This window comes from Bos grunniens, chromosome 8 (genome assembly GCF_055505025.1).
Source record: "Bos grunniens cultivar Pamir isolate PY7600 chromosome 8, Bosgru_T2T1.0, whole genome shotgun sequence".
In the NCBI taxonomy this organism is placed as follows: domain Eukaryota; kingdom Metazoa; phylum Chordata; class Mammalia; order Artiodactyla; family Bovidae; genus Bos; species Bos grunniens.
Window position 1 is genome coordinate 103,202,812 of NC_141172.1, and position 21,147 is coordinate 103,223,958.

General features: G+C 53.7%; 1 protein-coding gene across 8 annotated transcripts in view; it reads right to left on the reverse strand.

The window, feature by feature from the left end:
* Nucleotides 1-5,550: 5,550 nt before the first annotated feature.
* The window catches only part of WHRN (whirlin), a 91,989-nt gene continuing 76,392 nt past the window's right edge, over nt 5,551-21,147 (reverse strand). For 4 of the 8 annotated variants that reach the window (XM_086413863.1, XM_086413864.1, XM_086413869.1 and 1 more), the window contains 6 exons: nt 11,309-11,380; nt 9,327-9,864; nt 7,632-7,694; nt 7,311-7,492; nt 6,685-6,807; nt 5,551-6,428 (listed from right to left, as the gene is read on the reverse strand). In XM_086413863.1, coding sequence (XP_086269989.1) covers nt 6,246-6,428; nt 6,685-6,807; nt 7,311-7,492; nt 7,632-7,694; nt 9,327-9,864; nt 11,309-11,380 — 1,161 coding nt within the window. In that variant the 3' untranslated portion in view covers nt 5,551-6,245. The remainder of the gene's footprint in view (nt 6,429-6,684; nt 6,808-7,310; nt 7,493-7,631; nt 7,695-9,326; nt 9,865-11,308; nt 11,381-21,147) is intronic. The other 4 variants (XM_086413865.1, XM_086413866.1, XM_086413871.1 and 1 more) reach the window with 3 other exon arrangements.

Below are 21,147 nucleotides of genomic sequence, written 5' to 3' on the forward strand. Positions count from 1 at the left end.
TTGCATAATCTCGAGACCGGCCTATGACGGCCCGGGCACGGCCCCGGGAGGCGGGGTTTCTGGATGTTCCACCAATCGCTGAGAGGTGGCAGCCTATGTCCCGCCGCAAGAGGTTTGGACGTAGGCTCCAGGCTCCAGGACTGAAAATCTCAAATCTGGGAGATTGCGTGTTCTTCTGAAACCCGCCCAGCCGCAGATGGGAGACTGAGGCGCCTGGAGTTAAGACGTTTGTGAAGGGTTTCACAGAACCGCAGTGAAGAAGAATCCATAAACTCTGATGGCGGAAGCGAATAATAAACACGACAGTAACGATAATAAACTTTTCTAGAGCCCTTATGTGTCAGGCACGGTTGTAAACTCTTCCAGTGTCCGATCCTTGCCTATAAGGTAAGTAGGTATTATCACTACCCCTCGAGTGTATTCTACTCGAAACCATCTTTTAGACAAGCAGGCAAACGCAGGCCTGGGCAGAGATGGAAACTTGCCTAAAGTCCTGCAGTGAGAACGAGACAGAAACAATCCATTGTTCAGTTAGAGTGCTCCGGGAAGGATAACAGTGTAAGGTGTCAAACTGGCCTAGGTTCTCGCCCCAGTTCTGCCGCTCGCTGCCACTGAACTTCAGGTAAACGGGATTCTTAACTTTCACCTCACAGGGTTTCTGAAGGGAGTAAATGAATAAACATCGCATCAGGCCTATAAGAAATAAATCAGCGACAGTAATTTAAAGGGCTCCTCGACCAATCGTATTGCACAGGGGCAAAGGCTTGTAATAGGCCCCGAGACAGGAAGTGATCTGCCCAAGGTCTGGTATCCAGCTGTGTTACAGCACAGTTCTCTTTCCTTTTGGTGGAAAGCTCCTCCCAGTCCCCCAGGTTCGGTGACCCCCTACACACGTATCTAATGGTAATCATAGTAACAGCTTCTATGCACTGAAGCTTTACTCTGTCCCAGGAACAAACATTTTAGCTACTCCTTACAATAGCTCACAAATTATTCCCTGGTGGCTCAGACGGTAAAGCATCTGCTCGCAATGCGGGAGACCCGGGTTCTATCCCTAGGTTGGGAAGCTTCCCTGGAGAAGGAAATGGCAACCCACTCCAGTACTCTTGCCTAGAAAATTCCATGGATGGAGGAGCCTGGTGGGTTACAGTCCATGGGGTCGCAAAGAGTAGGACACGACTGAGCGACTTGACTTACTGACTTACAATAGCTCACAAGTTAGGTTAGTATTATACTCCCAATTTAAAGATGAGAAAATTATAATACCAATTGTATGTGTAAATATAAAAGAACTTATTTACAAAATAGAAATAGACTCATGGACACTGAAAACAAAGGTTACCAAAGGGGAAAGCAGGAGAAGGATAAATTAGGAGTTTGGGGTTAACAGATACACATTGTGTGAGTGCTGAATCGCTTCAGTTGTGTCCAACTCTTTGAGACCACATGGACTATATAGCCTGCCAGGTTCCTCTGTCCATGGGATTTTCCAGGCAAGAATACTGGAGTGGGTTGCTGTACCCTTCTCCAGGGGATCTTCCCAACCCAGGGATCCAACCTGTGTTTCTTATGTCTCCTGCATTGGCAGGTGGATTCTTTACCATTAATGCCACCTGGGAAGCACAACAGATACACACTACCGTAAATAAAATAGATAAACAGCAAGGACCTGCTAAACTATATTCAAAATCTTGTTAATAACTTATAGTGCAAAGAATCTGAAAAAGGATATATATATATGTATGGTGTGTGTGTGTGTGTGTGTGTGTGTTTGTATTTACATAACTGAAACACTTTACTATATACCTGAAACTAACACAACATTCAATTTAAAAATTAACAAATATGGCGATGGAAAAAAAAAATAAGAAATATGAGGCTCAGAGAAGTTAAGTGATTTGCCCAAGCTCACAAAGCCAGGAAGTGGTGGAAATAGAATTTGAGTCCAAATGTCAGACTCTGAGCTCTGGACTGTCTGAGGTGCCTTGTTCTCTGTCCTTATGATCCTCACAGAGGGCTACTCCAGCCCTCACCCTGCTTTCTCCCAAGCAGAGAGGGCTCCAAGTGATTTAAAGGCCAGCTTGGCACTTGCTTGGGCAGGCCCAGTCTCAAACCAAAAACTTGCCCTCTTTCTGCCTTCTCCTTCATCTAGCAGCAGATCCTGAACTTGTCTAGCTGTACCTACCCCCTTCCCCCAGCTCTGACACTATGAGTAAAGACATTAGGGCCACAGACATGTATGTGGCCAGATGGACCTCTGGCCCCTCACTCTCCCAATATCCAAGCTGCCTTAGCCCACTATTTTGGGTCCCTTCAAAGGGCTTCCTTGGTGGCTCAGACGGTAAAGTGTCTGCCCGCAATGCGGGAGACCCGGGTTCGATCCCTAGGTTGGGAAGTTTCCCTGGAGAAGGAAATGGCAATCCACTCCAGCACTCTTGCCGGGAAAATCCCATGGATGGAGAAGCCTGATAGGCTACAGTCCATGGGGTTGCAAAGAGTCGGACACGACTGAGAGACTTCACTTTCAAAGGCAATAGGACATCTGCTTATTATCTTGGAGCTTCCCATGGTGAACCTCAGGTAGCCGTGGGTCCAAATTTTTCCTCTACTACTCACTAGCTATGCAAATTTGAGCAAGTAACTTGGTGTTTCTAAGCCCATTTACAAAGGTATGTTTTTAAGCTTAAAATTCCACTGGGAGGGGAACCCTCACAGCCAATGGCCTACAGTCCCGGAGTCAGACCCAGGAATTTCAGAACCAACAGTTCCAGAAACTCTTTCTTGTTCTTTTTCAGAGAACAAATTTGGGACGGCAGGCAGCAGTTGCCAGGAATTCCCAGACCCCTGGGGTTGGACTGAGTGGGGAGATGGCTAGTTCAAGACACAAGAAGTCATGACCTGTCCTGGAGTTCGTAGAGCAGGCCAATCAGTTCAGTTCAGTTCAGTCACTCAGTCGTGTCCGACTCTTTGTGACCCCATGAGTCACAGCACACCAGGCCTCCCTGTCCATCACAAACTCCCAGAGTTTACTCAAACTCACGTCCATCGAGTCAGTGATGCCATCCAGCCATCTCATCCTCTGTCGTCCCCTTCTCCTCCTGCCCCCAGTCCCTCCCAGCATCAGAGTCTTTTCCAATGAGTCAACTCTTCGCATGAGGTGGCCAAAGTACTGGAGTTTCAGCTTTAGCATCAGTCCTTCCAATGAACACCCAGGACTGACTGGCCTGAAATTCATACCGCAAGTAGGTAACAGAAAAAAACCTCTGGATTCAGAACAGATCCACAAGGACTTGGGCCTAGAAAAGATGTGGTTTATAAGGTCAGAGGGCTCCTTCTTCACCATCATTCTGACTGCAATCATCTCCCTGGGGCAGACTCTGAGCCCACACACGGCATCCCAGCCTCCATCAGAAGCGAGTGGCAGTATCCCCATTGTATTTATTTCCTGTGGCTGTTGTAACAAATTACCACCAGTTCATGGTTTAAGACAACAGTAGGTCTTCCCTGGAGATCCAGTGGTTGAGATTCCACGCTTCCACTGCAAGGAGTGTGGGTTTGACCAGTGAAGTGAGATCCTGAATGCAATGCTGCTTGGCCAAAAAAAAAAAAAAGACACTAACCTGTTCTTCCAAAGAGAGGTCGTAAGTGCAAAATCAGCCTCACCTCGCTAAAGTCAGGGGGTCGGCAGGCAGGTTTCTTGGGCAGGATCTCAGGGAGAATCTGTTTCCTTGCCTTTTTTTCAGTTTCTAAATGGCCACCTGTGTTCCTCGGCTCATGGTCCCTCCTCCATCTTAGAACTGCATCACTGCAACCTCTGCTTCCATTATCACGACACCTTTTCCTCTCCTATGTCAAATCTCCCTCTGCCTCCCTCTTACAAGGACCCTTGTGATTACATGGGGCCCACCCAGATGATCAAGGATAACCTCTCCATTTAAATGCCCTAAATAAGCACACCTCTCTTTGCCACAGAAAGTAACATTCACGCATAACAGGAATCCGGGTATCTCTGGGGCTGTTACTGAGCCTGCCACACCCATAGACTAGGAACTTGGGTTCGGAAAGGTGAAATCACCTGCCTGTGACCACACAGGATGTGGAATTTGATGCCAGGAGATCTGGGGCCTGACAAAGCCCTCTTGCAGCCAGGCGAGGGTTATTTCTTGCAGGGGTACCAGCATTGGGAGGGGCATACAGAGTCCCATGGGAAGGGCTGGGGTTTTGGGGGTTACTGGCTGCTTCAGAGGTCAAGCGGAAGCCAGGACTCTGGCCTCGGACTCCTTAAGCTGGGGAGGGGACACAAGCAGCTAAGAGCAAGATCCAGTAAAAGTCTGTAGAATCAACAGCCCCAACCCATTTCTAGTAGATTCCTGGACACGGCTGGACAAAGCAGGACTTTCCAAACTCTTCTTTCCCCAGAGAAAGCCTGGGGATGGAGGAAGTGGGCACTGGAGCTGGTAGTGGGGCCCCTCTCCTCTCTGCCCCCTTCATGTGTTTTTGCTTCTCATACCCACTGCCCTTGGCTCCTGCACCAGCCTCGTGTGCACAGGTAGGAAGCGACTGGGAAGTCACTGCCTCTTCCCTCTCCCCAGACCTTGTCTAAAGACCGACAACTTGAAGGCCCTGCCTGCTTGCCCTGAGCGGAGGCAACTCTAAGTGGAACTTACACTCCAGTGTCCCCCGTGGGATCAGGCTGCAGCTGTCCTTCCAGGACTCCGCCTGAAATCACATCCTGCTTGCGTTCCTCACCTTCGCTTCTGATTCACCCACTGCTTTACCAGCCTCCCTGCACGCTGCTTCAGTGAATCACCTGCACACACATCCTCGTCTCAGAGCCAGTTTCTGGGATCCGCCCTAAGATAGGCCACCTCTGTGTGTGCCCGTGTGTTTATAATTTTATTTATTTATTTAGTTTTGGTCACACTGGGTCTTCATTGCTGTATAGGCTTTTCTCTAGTTTCGGCCAGCGGTGGCTACTCTTCAGGCCGTGCACAGGCTCTCACTGTGGTGGTTTCTCTTATTGTGGAGCATGGGCTATATAGGCTGCAAGGGCTCTGTAGTTGTGGTTCCTGGGCTCTAGAGCTCAGGCTCGATAGCTGCTCACAGGCTCAGTTGCTCTGAGGCATGTGGCAACTTCCTAGACCGGGGATTGAACCCTTGCTTCCTGCATTGGTGGGCAGATTCTTTACCACTGAGCCACCAGGGGAGCCCCCTCTCTGTGTTTTATAATATTCATGCCCATTGTGCATTCCGTCTCATAACATACCTGTGTATTTTAAATATTCTTATATACGTTTCAGGGGTACAACATTATTAAAACCTATATATACCTGTGCATTTTGATCTAAAGATGTTATCTATAACCTTCAGGGAAGGTGTTCCAAGACGTGAGTGTGGCTCCAGTGCCCCTGCAACACGCTTGGTGTGACCCAGGTTGAGCCACGGGAGGCCAGGGAAGATGTGATGTCTGGGTGCCTCCATCTGTCCTACCCACCCCTCTCTCCACAGCAAGCCCAGCCACACACGCAGGCCACAGAGCACGCTGGATCCTAACCTTGTTCAGATCTCTTTATTGAAAAATTAAAAGTCATAAGCTCTGTATATAAATACACTGACGTCGCTGGTCACCTGCAAGGCCTCTGGGATAGGCTGGGGGAGCAGTGGGAAGCTGGGGTCTTGCGATCCCCAGGGGTGTGGGATGGAAATAAATAATAAATAACATGGGGGATGAGGAGCTAGGAGAAACAGGGGTGTGAATGGGGGTGCTCGATGCTTATTTGTGGCACTGAAGGTCCCGCAAGAGGCCCCCCGGGTTGGGGGACATGTCCACGAATTCTTCCGCGACTTCATTCCAGACAAAGACTCCTGCATCGGGGGATAGGCCAGGTCCTAGCTGGCCAGGGAGCACTCAACCCAGAGTTACAGGCCCTGGGAGGCTTCAGGTGAAGACACAGGTGCTCCGCCCTTCCCCTTTCTTTCTCCCCTTCCTGAGGGTTCACGCTTGTATTGAGCGCCTACTGTATACCAGGCATTGCATCAGACCCTGACTTGACCTTCTGTTTGCCTCGCCCAGCTCTCTTCTCCTGGTTCTGGTCCAAAGGGCCAGTACGGAATGGGGGTAGGGATGTCTTCCTGCTACCCTGGCCATGCAGCTCCAGCCCCCGACGGAGCTCAGTAGTGCCAGGAGGGAGGAGGGACCAGGGCCGGGGGCTGGGCAGAGGCGGGAGGCCCTTGGGCCTCGGCCCCTAGAGCAGCACATTGAACTCCGTGACCAGAAAGTCGATGTAGTCACGCTCCTTGGTCTTGAAGGCCTCCGCGATGATGCGCGCGGCTTCCCGGTGCTCCTTGCCCCGAAGTGTCACCCCGTTCACTTCCAGGATCACGTGCCCCACCTTGAGCTGCCCACAGTTGTGGGCTGAGCCGCCTCGCTGCAGGAGTGAGACACAGGGCATGTAACCTCGGACACCCCAGGGCTGGCCTGGACTGCCCCCCACTGCCAACAGGGGAGCCACAGTCTGTGTCCACGGCCCTGATGAGGAAAACTGAGGCTATGAGCCAAGGTGCTATGAGCCGGAGGCTGCCTGTGGTGCCGGGTTCCTCTGGGCATAGCAAACCCCTGCGGATGCTGAGAGAGGGACCCTCAGGGGTAGGGAGAGACGGTCAAGCAGGTCCCTGGGGATGTACCTGAATCGTGACGATCCTAGGCAGGGGCTGGCGGGTGTTGGCACCACCCTCGATGGCAATGCCCAGGGTGGCCGCACTTTTCTTCACGCGGATGAGGGTGGACGTGGGCTCCAAGAGCCCGGGCTGCAGGTATGAGGAAGGAAAGTAGTGGAAGCCTTCTTGATGGGTGGGCCTGGCCTGGGGGCTGGCCTGGCCACGACAGGCTCTTGGGTCAGCAGGGCGCAGACTCCAGCCCTTTGCTGGGAGCCTGCCGTGTGCTAGCACTGAGCACAGCGCTTGGTGCACCCAGCTGTCTAATTCTGAGGCTCTGGAGGGTAAGCAGCTTCCCCAAGGCTGCTAGAGGTGGCCACAGGCCTTGAATCTGGCCTGACTGCCTCACCTCCACCCTACGCTGGAAGGGAGTTTAATGATCCATGAGAACAACCTTCAGCGCCTGGCCTGTCTGCATCAGTGGCAGAGCAGCAGCCTTCAGACTCTGAACACAGAGGTCTCTCCGGACACCCACATCCGGACAGCACCTCCCTTGCAGTCACTTGTCAAGCTGTACCCTGGTCGGGACTTCCTGTTGCTCACCCCCAACCAGACTTCCCCCCGCCTGCCTTTTGCACACCTCCCGTCTCACTTACAGGTTTGGTGGCCCCCTCGGCGGGCCTCTCATTCCGAGGCGTCTCCTTGCCACTCCTGCTCCTGGTGGGCGCCGTCTGTCTGCCTCGGCCAGGGACGCTGGCCTCGGCCTCGCCGGCGTCCACGCCACTATCCTCGCTCAGGGTCTGCCCGCTATCTGAGAGCTGGGAGAGTGTGGAGGCGGCTGGGGTGGGAACAGGAGGAGAGGGATTTGTAGAGCTGGGGTCAGTAAGGGCTTCCCGGAGAAGCTGAGGGACAGGCCAGAAGGCTGGGCGGGGGATTCCCTGGGCAGAGACTCCCTGCCACCCTCCACCTGTTGAGACCTGCCCTTCCAATAGGGTCTGGCCCCAAGGCTGCCACTTCCAGGATGTCTGCCTTGACAGCTTCTGGCAAAATGGTGAAAAAAAAAGAAAAAGTCAAGAGGCAAATCCAGCCCACAGATATGGGATTTTTTGTTTGTTTTAACTCTTAGTGTTATCAATGTTTAATGATGGACCAACACATTCAAATTAGGAGATTTCACATTAAAATGGAATTCTAAGCTTCTTGGGGAAAACAGGAAGGTCTGGGGGCGGGGGGGAAAGGAAGGTCTGCCATACCTGGTCTGTGCCCTTGCTGACCCCACCTGGCCTAAGCTAAGGGGAGGAAACATGCCCTCTGGTGCAATAGTCAAACCCAATCCACTCCACTAGGTATGTAATGGCTTGGCCCCTGAGTTTGAGACACTCTGGGGTCTGGCAGTGGGGTCTGAATCCCCTCTGACCAGCTGTGCAATCCTGGGTGAGTTACACAGCCTCTCTGAACCCCAGTGTTCTGATTCCAACCCAGGGGCAATGATGCCTATCCCATAAACACTAATAGACAGGACATATGGGGTGAACAGGCTTACGCTAGCCTGCCTGGCTCCACGATTACTGCGTCTCAGTCTCTTTCGCGTGGAAAATGGGGGTGATTACAGTACCAGCCTCACAGAGCTGCTGAGAGAACTGGGTGAGTTACTAACACAGGCACGTTCCAAAGAACAGTGTCCTTGGCTTACGGAGAGTGCTGTCACCTGTCAGCTTCATCATCACGTGTGTCCGGCTCAATGCCAGGTCCAGAGCCATCTATCGGACAGCTCGGGTTTCCCTCACCACATCCTGCCTTAGCAGCCTTCCCTCAACGAGCTACTGAATGCAGGAACCCCGCCTTCCGCATCCTAGTCCGACCCTTACTTGCATACCACAGGCGCTCAGCAAATGTCCCCTGACCTGGTTGGCCACCCACCCTCCTTGGCCACGGCGGGCCTACGTGTCACATTAGCCACGAGATGGCAGCAGAATCCAACAAAACGGACCCTGGCCTCGCAGTGGGCTCAGGCTTACGGGGTGGAAACCAGCGCTCCCTTCCCGCCACCTCCCCAGTTGGACATCCTCTGAAAACCCCGGGCTGCAGCCCCGGGCCGGCCTCCCAGGTGTCTGGAAGGTGGACCCTGCACTGTGACCCTGCAGCCCCGAGCCAGGAGACCTCCAGGGATCCAGAGGTGACAATTTCAATGTGCACCTGTCCCTCGGCCCCAGCTCTGTGTGACAGAGATCACAAAAGCCACCCCTGCCCTGAACAGGCTCAGTCTTCCTGGGGAGACTGGTAGGTGGGTGCAGGGTGACCAGGTCTGGGGATCCTAGAGGAGAAATCCCACCCTCACAGCCAGCTGGCAGAACTGTTGCTGTTACAGCAACAGTTACAGAACTGTTCCAGCCCGCATGGGATGGCCCAGCAGCCGTCCACAGTCAGACACGGCAGATCTCGGACTCACATTCCAGCCTCTGCCTCCAAAGCCCCTCAGAGCAGGCTCGGGGCCCTGTTCCCCGGCTCCCCTGACCCTTAATGGGAGAGGACTGGGTTCAAAGGCTTCCCACTGGGTGAGCACCTGGCCCCACCTGAGCTGTGCCAATGAGCAGATGAATCCCCCAGTGGGGCACCCCTAAGGGGGCGCAGCGGCCTCCCGAGCCCCGCCCACCGGGGCCTGCGGTACTCACTGCGTGTCTGGGGCAGCGCCCTCACTTCATTTACATCCGGCTCGCTGTCCGGGCGGTGCACCTCCACCATGACAAAATGCTGGTTCGTGCCCGCCTGGTCTGGGTGGCCGGAGGGGGAGGGTGGGGGAAGGCCACCACCGGCCAACGCAGCCTCTGCAGGGGGGCTTTTCAGGTGTGGCGGTGACTGGACCCGCGGGAAGGGGCCGATGGGGTGCTGGTTGACCAGGGCCAGGTGGGTGTCCAGCGGCCTCTTGGAGCCGAGGTTGGCCGGGGAGATGGAGGCATAGATGGGGGAGGAGGGTGAGTTCTGTGCTGTGGGGGCCTCCGGCACAGGAGCGGTACCCGCGGGCGGGCTGCGGTTCTGCGGAGCCGAGAAGACGATGCCCGAGTGGGAAGACGCGGAGGAAGGCGGCTGGAGGTCCTCTCTGCCCGGCTTCCTCGGCTGGATGAGGAGGTGGTCGTGGCCTTGGATCAGAGGGGGTGGGGGAGGCGGCGGCTTGTAGCTAGGCAGCCCCTTGGAGGTGGACTTGACATCATCCTGCCAAAAGACCCAACAGGAGTAGAAGGAGTCAGAGCCCATTGCGGCCATTAAGAGGGGAGACCCGAGCGCCCCAGTGCGCCGGACCCTGGCTGGAATTCCGTCCTTGCTCTATCAGCTCCTGGCCACGCTGCTCTGAATTATGCAACACCCGAGTGGAAAACTTCTCCTAGCATCTGAGCAGCTGATAAGCATCGGGATCTTGTCTCTGGGGATGGCATCGTTACCTTCGGGTACTGAAGATCTTGGCATCGGCCAGGGCTTGTCACAGGGAACGGGACTTAATTAGAGGTGGGATGCAAAGATGAAAACAGAAAAGGCCTCTCTTTGGCTTTTCTCTTTAGGGGATTATCACGGCTCCTGGAGCCTAGAGATATGACAGGACTGATGGGAGAGGATGGGTAGAAGGTGGACAGAGGTGGGCCAGGCTGCTATGTGGCCCTGGGCAGGGCACAGCACTTCTCTGAGTTCACCTCGGGGCCATGGAGGAAACGACCTACTCAGCAGAGTCGTGGGGAGGTGAGAAGTAGCGCGTGTGCTGCACTAGCAAGGGGCCTGAGATCCAGCAGGTGCTTGGTGAGTGGCAGATTCTGTCGTCACTATGCCCCCTCCCTATGCCAGCATCCAACACTGGCAAGGCTCTAATGGCCATGCAAGCACTGTTTCCAATGCTTTACTTAGAATAACTGATTTGCCCTTTGTTACAGGCTTATGGGGTGGTACACTATTATTGGACTTCCCTGGTGGCTCAGATGGTAAAGCGTCTGTCTACAATGTGGGAGGCTTGGGTTCGATCCCTGGGTCGGGAAGATCCCCTGGAGAAGGAAATGGCAACCCACTCCAGTACTCTGGCCTAGAAAATCCCATGGACAGAGGAGCCTGGTGTCCATGGGGTCGCAAAGAGTCAGACACGACTGAGCAACTTCACTTTCACACTATTATTACACCCCATTTTACAGATGGGAAAACTAAGGCACAGAGAAGTTGAGAAACTTGCCCAAAGTCACACAGTCAGCGGCACAGGCTGGGATTTGGACTTGGCAGTCTGGCTTCAGAGCCCAGGTCATTCAAAAGCCACGTGAGTCAGATCACAAAGCGAGGCTGCCCGGACTGCTGCTGAGTGCGCATGGGCGTGAGGTCACGTTTCACACCCTTTCCCAGCGCAGTCACAGGGCCTCCTTGAGGAGAGCTCTTGTCACACACTTCATGCTTCAGTCCTTGCTATGATAATGTTCAGATAACGTATCAAAAGTAACACCAACTCAGCAAACAGTCAAACAGCCTGACGGCCCTGCCTCAAATCCCTGGAACTCGCTAAGAGCTCTTCGCTGAGGGCCTCAGTCCTCTTCCTGTGGTCTCACCAGGGAGCCAGCCCCCAGGGGCCCCAGGCAGACCCAGGAGGGGGAAAACACAGTGAAAGGGTCTTCCCAGAGCGGGGTCTCACCAGGGAAACGTCTGAGAGGGTGTTCGCATTGCCCTGGACGGCCTCCCCGGTCTCCTCCAGGTCCAGAGTGTTCTAGAACAGAGAAGAAAGCCTGGTGAGCAAATACACATTGAGGGGGGAAAACCACTTTGCTCTCTAGGACACAGAACTCTGCAGGCCCTAAGACACCTTCGTGGGGCTTCCGTGTTTCCTGACAAGCCCCACTCCGGGGGAACTTACATGGTAAAATGAATGTTGATTTTCCTGCCTTTCACTTTGAAATCAATTTCAAGGAGTTCAATTTCTTGGAGACTTTCCAGGCCTCCCCAGAACTACGTGGAAACGTTGCGGGGTGGCTCTGGCCTTAACTAGCAATCCCCGAAGCTCGGCCCGCGCTCAACAGGCTCAACTCCTCGACCCGAGGGTTCTCTCTTCAGAACCCCAGGGAGGTGTGAAAATGGCAAGTGAGGGGCGGAGGGGGAAGGTCTCTAGCTCTTTTTAGTTCATCAGTCACTCGTTCATTTTGGCTGCATCGGGTCTTAGCTGCGCATGCGGGATCCTTCACTGTTGTGCCCAGGCTTCCTTCCAGCTGTGGCTGGCGGGCTTAGTTGCTCCCTGGCAGGCATGTGACATTCTAATTCCCCGAACAGGGACTGAACCCTTGTCCCCTACACTGGAAGGCGGATTCTTAACCACTGGACCACCAGGGAAGTCCTTCTCTCTCTTTTTTAATTTTAAGGGTTTTAATGGTGTATCCTGGGGGAGGGGGGAAGGGTTATGGTTTCAGTGGTGCTTATTTTGCAAAGATGCTCATTTCTTCCTTCTTTTCCTAACTTCAGTTCAGTTCAGTCGCTCAGTTGTGTCCGACTCTTTGCGACCCCATGAATCGCAGCATGCCAGGCCTCCCTGTCCATCACCAACTCCCGGAGTTCACTCAAACTCACGTCCATCGAGTCGGTGATGCCATCCAGCCATCTCATCCTCTGTTGTCCCCTTCTCCTCCTGCCCTCAATCCCTCCCAGCATCAGAGTCTTTTCCAATGAGTCAACTCTTTGCATGAGGTGGCCAAAGTACTTTCCTACCTAACTTACCAGACGCCTAATGCTTCCTCAAGTGACACTGAGCTGCCGTGAGGCCATGGCTAGACACCCCACACCAGGAGGTTGAGCAGAGCTCTTCTTTAAACTCCTGAGGGGGCTCCTGAGGGCTCTGCAATCACTTCTCTCCACCCCACAGGACCCAGGCTTGCAAACAAACTTCCCTGACCATCACCCAGCTCAAGTCTCAAGTTCAGGGATTAATACTGGGCAGTCTCAGTGCTCCTGACTGAGGGCCTGGGGACTTAGAGGAAGTGAGACACCTCCCCTGCCTTCAGTAGCTTAGAGACAGTGTGCGCACTCAGCTGCTCAGTCGTGTATGACTCTGTGACCCCAGGGACTGTAACTCGCCAGGCTCCTCTGTCCATGGGATTTTCCAGGCAAGAATACTGCAGTGGGTTGCTGTCTCCTACTCCAGGGGGATCTTCCCAATTCAGGGATCAAACTCGAGTCTCTTGTATCTCCTGCATTGGCAGGCAGATTCTTTACCATTGCCCCACCTGGGAAGCCCTAGAGAGAGCAGGGTCGACACAAATTAGCCAGGAGGAGGCTGCACAGGGTGAGGAAACACAGTTATATAATGCAGCTAAGGAAGAGTCATCCAGGAAGTCTTCCTGGAGGAAGGAGCATGGGTTAAAGCTGGGAAAAGTAAAGAATGATGGGTGTTTCAGAGGGTGGGGGGTGTGCATAAAGCTGGGAGGATAGAGGATGCTTGAGAATCTTCAGCGGTTCTACAGCAGTCAAGAGCTGCTTAGACCTAAGCCTGAGGACAGTGGGTTGCCATGGAGATGTAGTCAAGTCTCCCTTCTAAGAAGATCCCCTTTGCTCACTTCCCTTCGAGTCACACTAGAGCTGTGCAGGCATGTCAGGGCTTTTATACTGGCCCTTCCATCTGGAACATTCTTCCCCAGAACTATCCACAAAGCGAGCTCTGTTTGTTCACCTCCTTCAAGACCTTACTCAAATATCACCTCCACAAAAAGATCTACTCTGACAACCCCACCTAAAATCACAACCTTCACCCCTGCCCTGCTTTATTTTTTTCCTTTGCACTGATCACTGTTCCTTACCCAGCAGCCAGGATGTAATCTTGAAACACAAGTCAGATGATGTCTCACGCCAGCTCATAACCCTCCAGGCTCCTTCCATCTTAAGTGGAGGGAATTCCAAACTGCATTCACTGGGCACAACGAATTCTGGGCCCTTTCTTGCTACTCTTGCAGCAGGACGGGGTGGTTCCTGCCTCAGGGCCTTTGCACTCACTGCTCTGCCTGCAGAGCACTCCTGGTTCATTCCTTCATTTTAGACCTGGGTGAGGCTTTCTTTGACCAGCCCTGTTTCAAACAGCACCCCCTCCACCCCCACACCTCTGTCTAACCCTTGACCCTGCTTCATTTTTCTGTGTAAGATTTATCACCACCTGATGGGATACTATTGATTTGCTCATTGTATGTCTTCCTACTAGGATAACTCCTCAAAGGCAGGACTTGTGACCACCTGGTCCCTACTGTATCCTCAGTATTCAGGATAGTAACTGCTTGATAAATATTTACTGAGCAAATTAATTAACCCATGAATGAATCGATGGGTGAATGAATTAATCAATAACTCTGTCTGTCATGGGGAGGAGGCCTGAGTAGACAGAGAATTGAGCCAGGCTGCTACAGTAGGTCATGGAGAGCAGCGATGATGGTTTGAATGAAAGTGAAGGTATAGTGAGAGTGAAGGTGTGGGGGGATGGGAGGAGCCCCCTGACTCCATACCCCCAGAGCAGAGGCTGCCAGGTCACTCCATACTGATCCCCGTCTCAAATAAGCCTCCTGAAGCCTTGAGTATTCTGGGCAGGCACCATGGGAACCCACTGGCCAATAAGATGCTCTGTCCTCCCAACCATGAGCCTTTCTCACCCAAGACACCTCATCTGGTCTTGTGACGCCTCTGGGGCAGTGTCACGCCAGGTCAACTGCCTTTCACCCGCAAAGCTGAGGCTTGTGCAAACATCCTGACATCTCCTGCCCTCCCCACCCTGATCTCTCACATACCGCTTCGCAGGAAGATGTTCCTGACAGCCCCGGTGATACAAGGACAGGGGCACCCTTGAGGAGGGGAGGGCTGCTCCTCCCCACCTTGCTCAGAGGCACCAGTTGTGGCTTCTCTGAGATCACTCCCAGCTCTGCCACTCACAGCTGAGTGACAGCGGACAACCCACTGGACTGCTCTGTGCCTCACTTTCCTCATCTGTAAAATGGGGAAATAGCAGTCCCTCCCTCATGGAGTGGATGCATTAACACTTGAAAAGTGCTCAAACAGAGCCTGGCACAGTATCTGAAGGGAGGTGACTGTCACACTAGAATCCTGGGATCTTGTAAATCTGCCCCAGGAACTGAATGGCTGCAGGTACCCTGGCCTAGGTGAGCACATCGATGGAAAGAAACAGTGGTCCTCCAATAAGCCCCTCCCCCAAAACCGCAATGTGTCCAGTGCTCCCAGGAATCAGTCCGCCTGGGCAACACAAGCCATCTAGGGTGAAGGTGAATGGCAAGGCAGGCTACATGCAAAGACTTCCCAAGACTGGGCAGTCACTGCCTTGGCCTCAGCAGGAGGCCCCCAGGAGGTCAGAGACCTGGGAGCTGTCAATAGCAAGGACGAGAGGGGCCTCCATCACCTGCAATGCAGCTAGCTACTGCCACCTGCCCCCAAACTCAGCCTGCAGACACCCTGGGGGCTTAGGTGACAGTCCATGGTTGGGCCAAAGATATAGGATTCTGTCCTGTTCTGGTATCAGGAGCTTTGAACATTCATTTAGTTGATCAACAAGCATTTAACAGGCAGCCTTGACTTATGAGAAAAGCTCATGGGGATAAAAGATGAGCAGGTCCCCGTGTTCCCAAGACCCACCAGAGGGCCATGCACACAGGAGCTGCCCACAAACTCTTGTTCGGAATCACTGATGGAAGCTGGCATTGTGATAGGGCCAAAGGGAGGGAGCAAGGAAAGAACCCAGAGTCTGATAACACCAGCACGTCTTTGCCCAGCACTACAGGGCGGCTGTGACTTAGAAAGGGCGTGGGAAAACTCCAAACTGCGGCAGGCCTTACTGCATGCTAGGCCCCTGCTGGGCATTTTATTTACACGGTCTCACTGATTCTCCTTATGACCCTGTAAGGTAGGCACTCTGATTGTCCCAGCTCACAATTTTTACACTTAAGTTCAGAGAAAGCAGTGACTTGTCCAAGGCAACAGGACTATTCTACAGCAGATTAGGTTTCTAACCCACATCAGGGTGACCCCAAAGCCCATGCAACCTTAGCAGGACCCCAGAATTAGATGCTGTAGGAACCAAGGGACTCCAGGAGGAGGACCCTCTCTGAAACAAGAGAGAACACGGCCATCACTGGCCCCTGACCTCAGTCACTCCCTGTTATTAATGGCATCCTGGAGCCAAGATGGAAGGCAGGGATGGATGGGTGGGAGGGTGAGGGTGGAGTGTGGACAGGCATCCAGCCCTGGGAGGAAGGCCTGAAGTGGAGCAAACGGCAGACGGGTTGGAGCCCAGCCCTGCCAGACTCCATCTGCCGAATCCAGACGCTCAGGAGCCCCGAGTCCCCGAGCCATGTTCCTTGTGCGTCTGAAATAGCTGCAGACAGCAGGCTAAGAACCCGGGGGATGCGTCAGCAGAAACGCTTCCGGGACAGGCTTCGAGAAGAGGATCAAGGTCAGAGCTCACGCAGGAGCCGGCCAGAGCATCTTGGCCTCCTTCCCATCCCCCTCTCAGCCCCAGCTGCTCAGTGGATGGGGGTGGGGGGCTCCTCCTGCACCCACGGGGGCCAGAGACTAGCTGAGGGTTTAGATCTGGCAGCTCAATCAATCCTACCAGGTGGGACCCTTTTTCATCAGTTCTACAGCTGAGGTGACTGAGGCTCAGAGACGGAAGGCCACTTGCCCAAGGTCACACAGCAAGGACAGAGCAGAAAGCTGAGCCCTATTCAAGGTCTGCGTCTGCCATCCAGAGAGAGGACTTCCCACAAGAGCCGGGATGCTCTCAGGACCTGCGGCGGTGGCTCCCTCATCCCCTTCCTCCTCAAATCTGTGGCGGTTCAGGAAATCTCCCTTTCAGACAGAACTTGTTATTTTTATTTTCTTGTCTGAGTTGGCCCCATCAGGGTTCTAGATATTCCAGGGTCTGGTTTGGGGGCACTGTGGGGCGAATACGAAGTCACGAGGGGCCATCACCGAGCTGGCCTCTGCCAGATGGACTCACGGTTCTGGAAACGGACGCCCAAAAGGCCTTGGGTGGCCCAGGTACCACCCCCAGCAGAAGGCTCTCTGCTCCCCGCCCCCTCCTCCCTTCTCTCTCCCCTCCCCCCCAGCCCATTCCCGGGCTAAGCAACCCCGCCCTCTCATTACAAGGGGAGGGCTCTTACATAAAGGTGCTATTTCCAGCTCTTTGTTCTTCTGGCTTCTTTACTCTGAAGTCTGGACAACAGGCTCCCCATCACCTCTGCCCCCACCCCTGCCAAATGCACCAGAAGCCTGAGACTGGGAGTGCCCTCCTCTCTCTGTCTCTGGAAAACTGAGGCAGGGAGTCACAGGGGCTTCTGGAAGGTCGCATCAGGGGGCTGCTGAGCGGAAGAGGGCCACAGGAGAGAGACAAACTAGAGAAGGGGGAGTGAGCATCAGAGGGGACAAGAGAAGGGAGGAGACCAGGGAGAAAAGACCTAGAAGAGGAGGACAAAGGGAGGACGAGGAGGAAAAGCCAGAGGCGGTGGCCCTGCTGGAGCTGGAGAAGAGGAGCTTGTTGGCCCAGCCACGGTGTGGGCGGTGGCAGGGGGCGGGCAGGAGTGACCGCAGCCGGGGGGGGGGGGGGGAGCCGGAGAGTCCTGGCGTTCTTGGCAGGTGGTGGGGCTGCCCAGAGTGAAGGGGACAGGTCTGGGGATCCAAAAGGATCAAGGGGTGGACCCCGGGGCGCTGGCTGTGCTGGTGGAGACCCATCGATCGAGCAGCCCCCAGCCTCTCTGAGCACCGGCTGGGGTGGAAGTCTGGATGCTGGAGGGAAGGGTGGAAGACAGGACCGGGGAGAGGAACAATCCCCGCACTCACAGAGGGCTGGGAGCCCGCGCTCGCAGACCAGGCTGAGGCTGTGGGAACCAGCACGGGGTCTTGGAGCAGCTGGCCCACTGCTGCTACCATGTTTGGCCACCGAAGCACAGAAGCAGAAAGGGCCCAGGGAAACCAGCGAACAAAGTCCTCCCGAGATGAGGGTGTCCCTCGTCCCAGCACAGCCCGGGCTTCCTTCTACCCCTTTGCATCTCCCTCCCAACGCTCTTAAGAAAAGGATGTCATTCAGCAGGCAGAGGGCATGAGGCAGAATCTCCAGGTCAGGCCCAGAAAAGTCCTCAGGATAGGCATTGGAAAGCAGGGCTTCAGGAAGGAGTCAGAGGCCCGTGAAAAACCCTGCATCCTTTATTTTCATTAACCTCTAACTGAAATGTAGCATCTCCTTCCATTGTGAGTGGAGGCAACACAGCTTTGTGCGATCAGCAGCGCCTGGGACACTGTCACAGCTCTTTCATATCACACTGCAGATGCCTCAAAGTCCCATTTATGCTCATCACGGCCTCATAATTGCAGCTGTTACCGACCTGCCATCAGACCTTGTTATGGGGCATGCTAAGAAAAAAGCACACCTTTCAATGTTTCTTCCCATCTTTGAAAACAGCATTTTATGACGTTTCCTTTGTCATTCTACATGTTTTCTTTTTAAATATTTAAAACTGTTACTCTGAGAAAGGTCCCCAGGGCTTTGCCAGCCTGCCAGAGGGGTCCATGGCACAGAAAAGGTGAACCCCCCTCCACCAGTCCTAAATCAGTGTTTAGTCTAGCTCTCCTAGGGGGTAGCTGGAAAAACGCAAGCTCCGAGGGGCGCGGGGGCTGGCCATGTTCCAGCAGGCTCTGACCTCCATGGACTTGGTTTTGTTTTCTGGAAGCAGTTCCCTCACCCCCAGTCCCCACACAGAGGGGAGGATTCTCCTCAATGCACCGGCTTGGAGGAAGGGTCCTTATTTCAGACACCAGCCCAGGGAAAGCTGCACCCGCCCAGAAGGTTATTAACATCCTCTGGTGAATCTATGGTTCTGGGGAGGTAAAGGGCATTGCTGAGGCCTCTCAGAAGGGAATGGGATGTTCTACTCAAGGGAAAAGACTAATTCCAGCTTCACCATGTCCCTGTCTGTGCACGGGGGAGCTTCCTTGGAGAGGGGCTATAGACAGCATCTCTGTGTGAATGAAGACATTGCTATCGTAGCAGTAAACAAAGGGAGGCAGTGGCCATCAAGCCACCACGTTAGAGCTGTGGGCCCCGAGGGAACTCGGGACGAGAAAATATGGGATACTGGCCCCAGAGAGCCGAGGCGCACAGCCAAGGAATGGTTTCAGTGAGCCCAGACTCTTGCATCTTCCCATATACAGAAAAGCATCAAATTCCTTGAGATACCTGGTTTTCTTTAGTGAACAGTAATCTCTTGTGGGTCTGACTACCTGATTTTTGTTACAAAAACTCCTATATATCCTGGCTCCTCTGGCCCTTGCCTCTTCGGAGCAGTCTCTTGAGTTTTCTGAGATGTTATATCCTCAGTTCTGTCCACCAAATAAAACACAACTCTCAACTTCTAGGCTGTGAGTATTTTTAAAGTTGCTATCATGTAAATAAGGAGCCACAGAGTGACTGGGCTCCTTAGATGGGCTCCTTCCTGCTCCCCTACTAGGAGGGGCCTGCCCAGCAGAGGAGCTAACCCAACCAGGCTGGACCAGAGGCCGATGCAGTAGGTGGGATGTCAACCTCTCATCACTTGCTCCCTCTTTCTGGGAAGGGGTGCTTTGACAGTCAGGGGTCTCTGCAGCAGGAGGCATCTGAAACAGGCTGGAGCTTCTCCATCCTTCTCTGGCCCCGGATGAGCAGGAAGGCATGGAGGCCAAGGGGAAGAGGCTGGCGCTACCAAGGGCTGCCAGCCACGCCCACACCCCCTTCTAGCCTTATTGCAGGGGAGATGGCAATGGCCTTTAGAGGCAATGACCGCATCCCAAGCATCCTTTGACAAGACTGGAGAGCCCCATTCTAGACACATGAGGGGCCTGGAGGGCAAATCCAGGAGGAGAAGGGCTCTAGTTAAGGCCCTCAGCAGGGCAAGTTCCACTGCACCCCGACCTGAGTGACATCTACCCGGTGGGCACAAGCTTGGCCTTGGCCTCTCAACCCCTTTTCCTCTGCAGTCCTCTTCAGTGCCCTTTGCCAGCCTTAATTTCCTTCCTTCCTTCCTTCTTTTCTTTTGCTGAGGTGGGTCTTAGTTGAGGCATGTGGAATCTGACTTGCAGCATGCAAACTCTTAGTTGCAGCAATGTGGGATTTAGTTCCCTGACCAGGAGGCAAACCCAGGTCTGCTGCATTGGGAGCTTGGAGTCTTAGCCCCTGGGCCACCAGGGAAGTCCCTGCTGGCCTTTAGAGTATCAGCAGAACCAATGCTGAGTATTCCACACCTGTAAGCCCACCCTGGATCTCACTTGATCTCCACAGCAACACACAGATGGCTGATCTTATCAGCTAATTGTGCAGATGCAGAAGCTGAGGCTTCAAAAGCTTAAGTCACCTGCCCAAGGTGACACGGCTACCAGTTGGGAGAGCCAACCCTAGTGTGTGAGATTCCAGAGCCTATACATTTAAGCCCCTCTGCCTCAGGCCTGTTTGCACCAGATGAGGAATTCAAGAAATGTCAGGCAGCCCTTTCTTCTTTTGCAAAGCTCTTCTGGCCGACATCTTTATGGGAGGGTGATGATACTGTCTGGAGGCAGCAGAAAACTGCCAGGGCTGACTCTTATTAGACAAATGGAAACTAAACACAATTTGTTGAAGCGGGAGGCTGCATCTGATTTCCTCTGATCGATTGTGTCTGGTTTGAGAGAAAACGGCTGCAGAATGAGCCTTGTTGAACCTGGGATGGATAACCTGTGCAGCACGACCCAGGGATTCTGGGCTAAATGGGAACCGGCTCCAACTGGCGCATCCATCTGGGGCATCTGGGTCACGAGAGCCAGCTGCCTGCCACCCTGCCCGTCTGAGCGCCAGAGCAGAGGACAGTTTCCTATGACAGAGGAGGTAACTGTTCAGGAGGCTGGAAAGGGAGACGATGATCCTGAGTGACCAGGGAATGAGGTTTCACTCCAGTTTCTGCTTCGCATTTCCTTGGCCTCCACCCTGTCCCAGGCCCTGGGCTGGCACTGGGGACGCAGACAGGAGAAAGCTGAGGTCCCTGCCGGTGGACCCCACCAGCTCTCCCTGTGTGCCGAAGAAAACTCAGCAAGAGGTTAAAGCAACGGGGTGGGCATTTTAACGGAGACATGAAAAACACGTGTGTTCCCTGGGCGAAAGAATTTTTGCACATGAGCAAGAAATGTTTTGAGTTGATGTCCATCTAGATTGTGGGGCTTGTTTGTTACTCAGCATCTCTGCGGCAAAAGCTCACTCATACATGGTGGTTTTGTGGGCTAGTGCTGGGCACTTAGCAGGGAATAAGTGAATGTCATTTCGACCCCTTAGGAAGAGGTTCCTTAGGAGGAATGATGCAACCCTTGTTCAAAAACAGGAAAGTAGCGGGAACACAGGGCAGCCATTCCTTGCGGTGCCTCCCCTGGAATATTTTCTAGAATCTCTCGACAGAGAGGACTCTCAGGGTTGGAGGAGCTTTGGGAGCCTACCTGGGTTGTACAGAT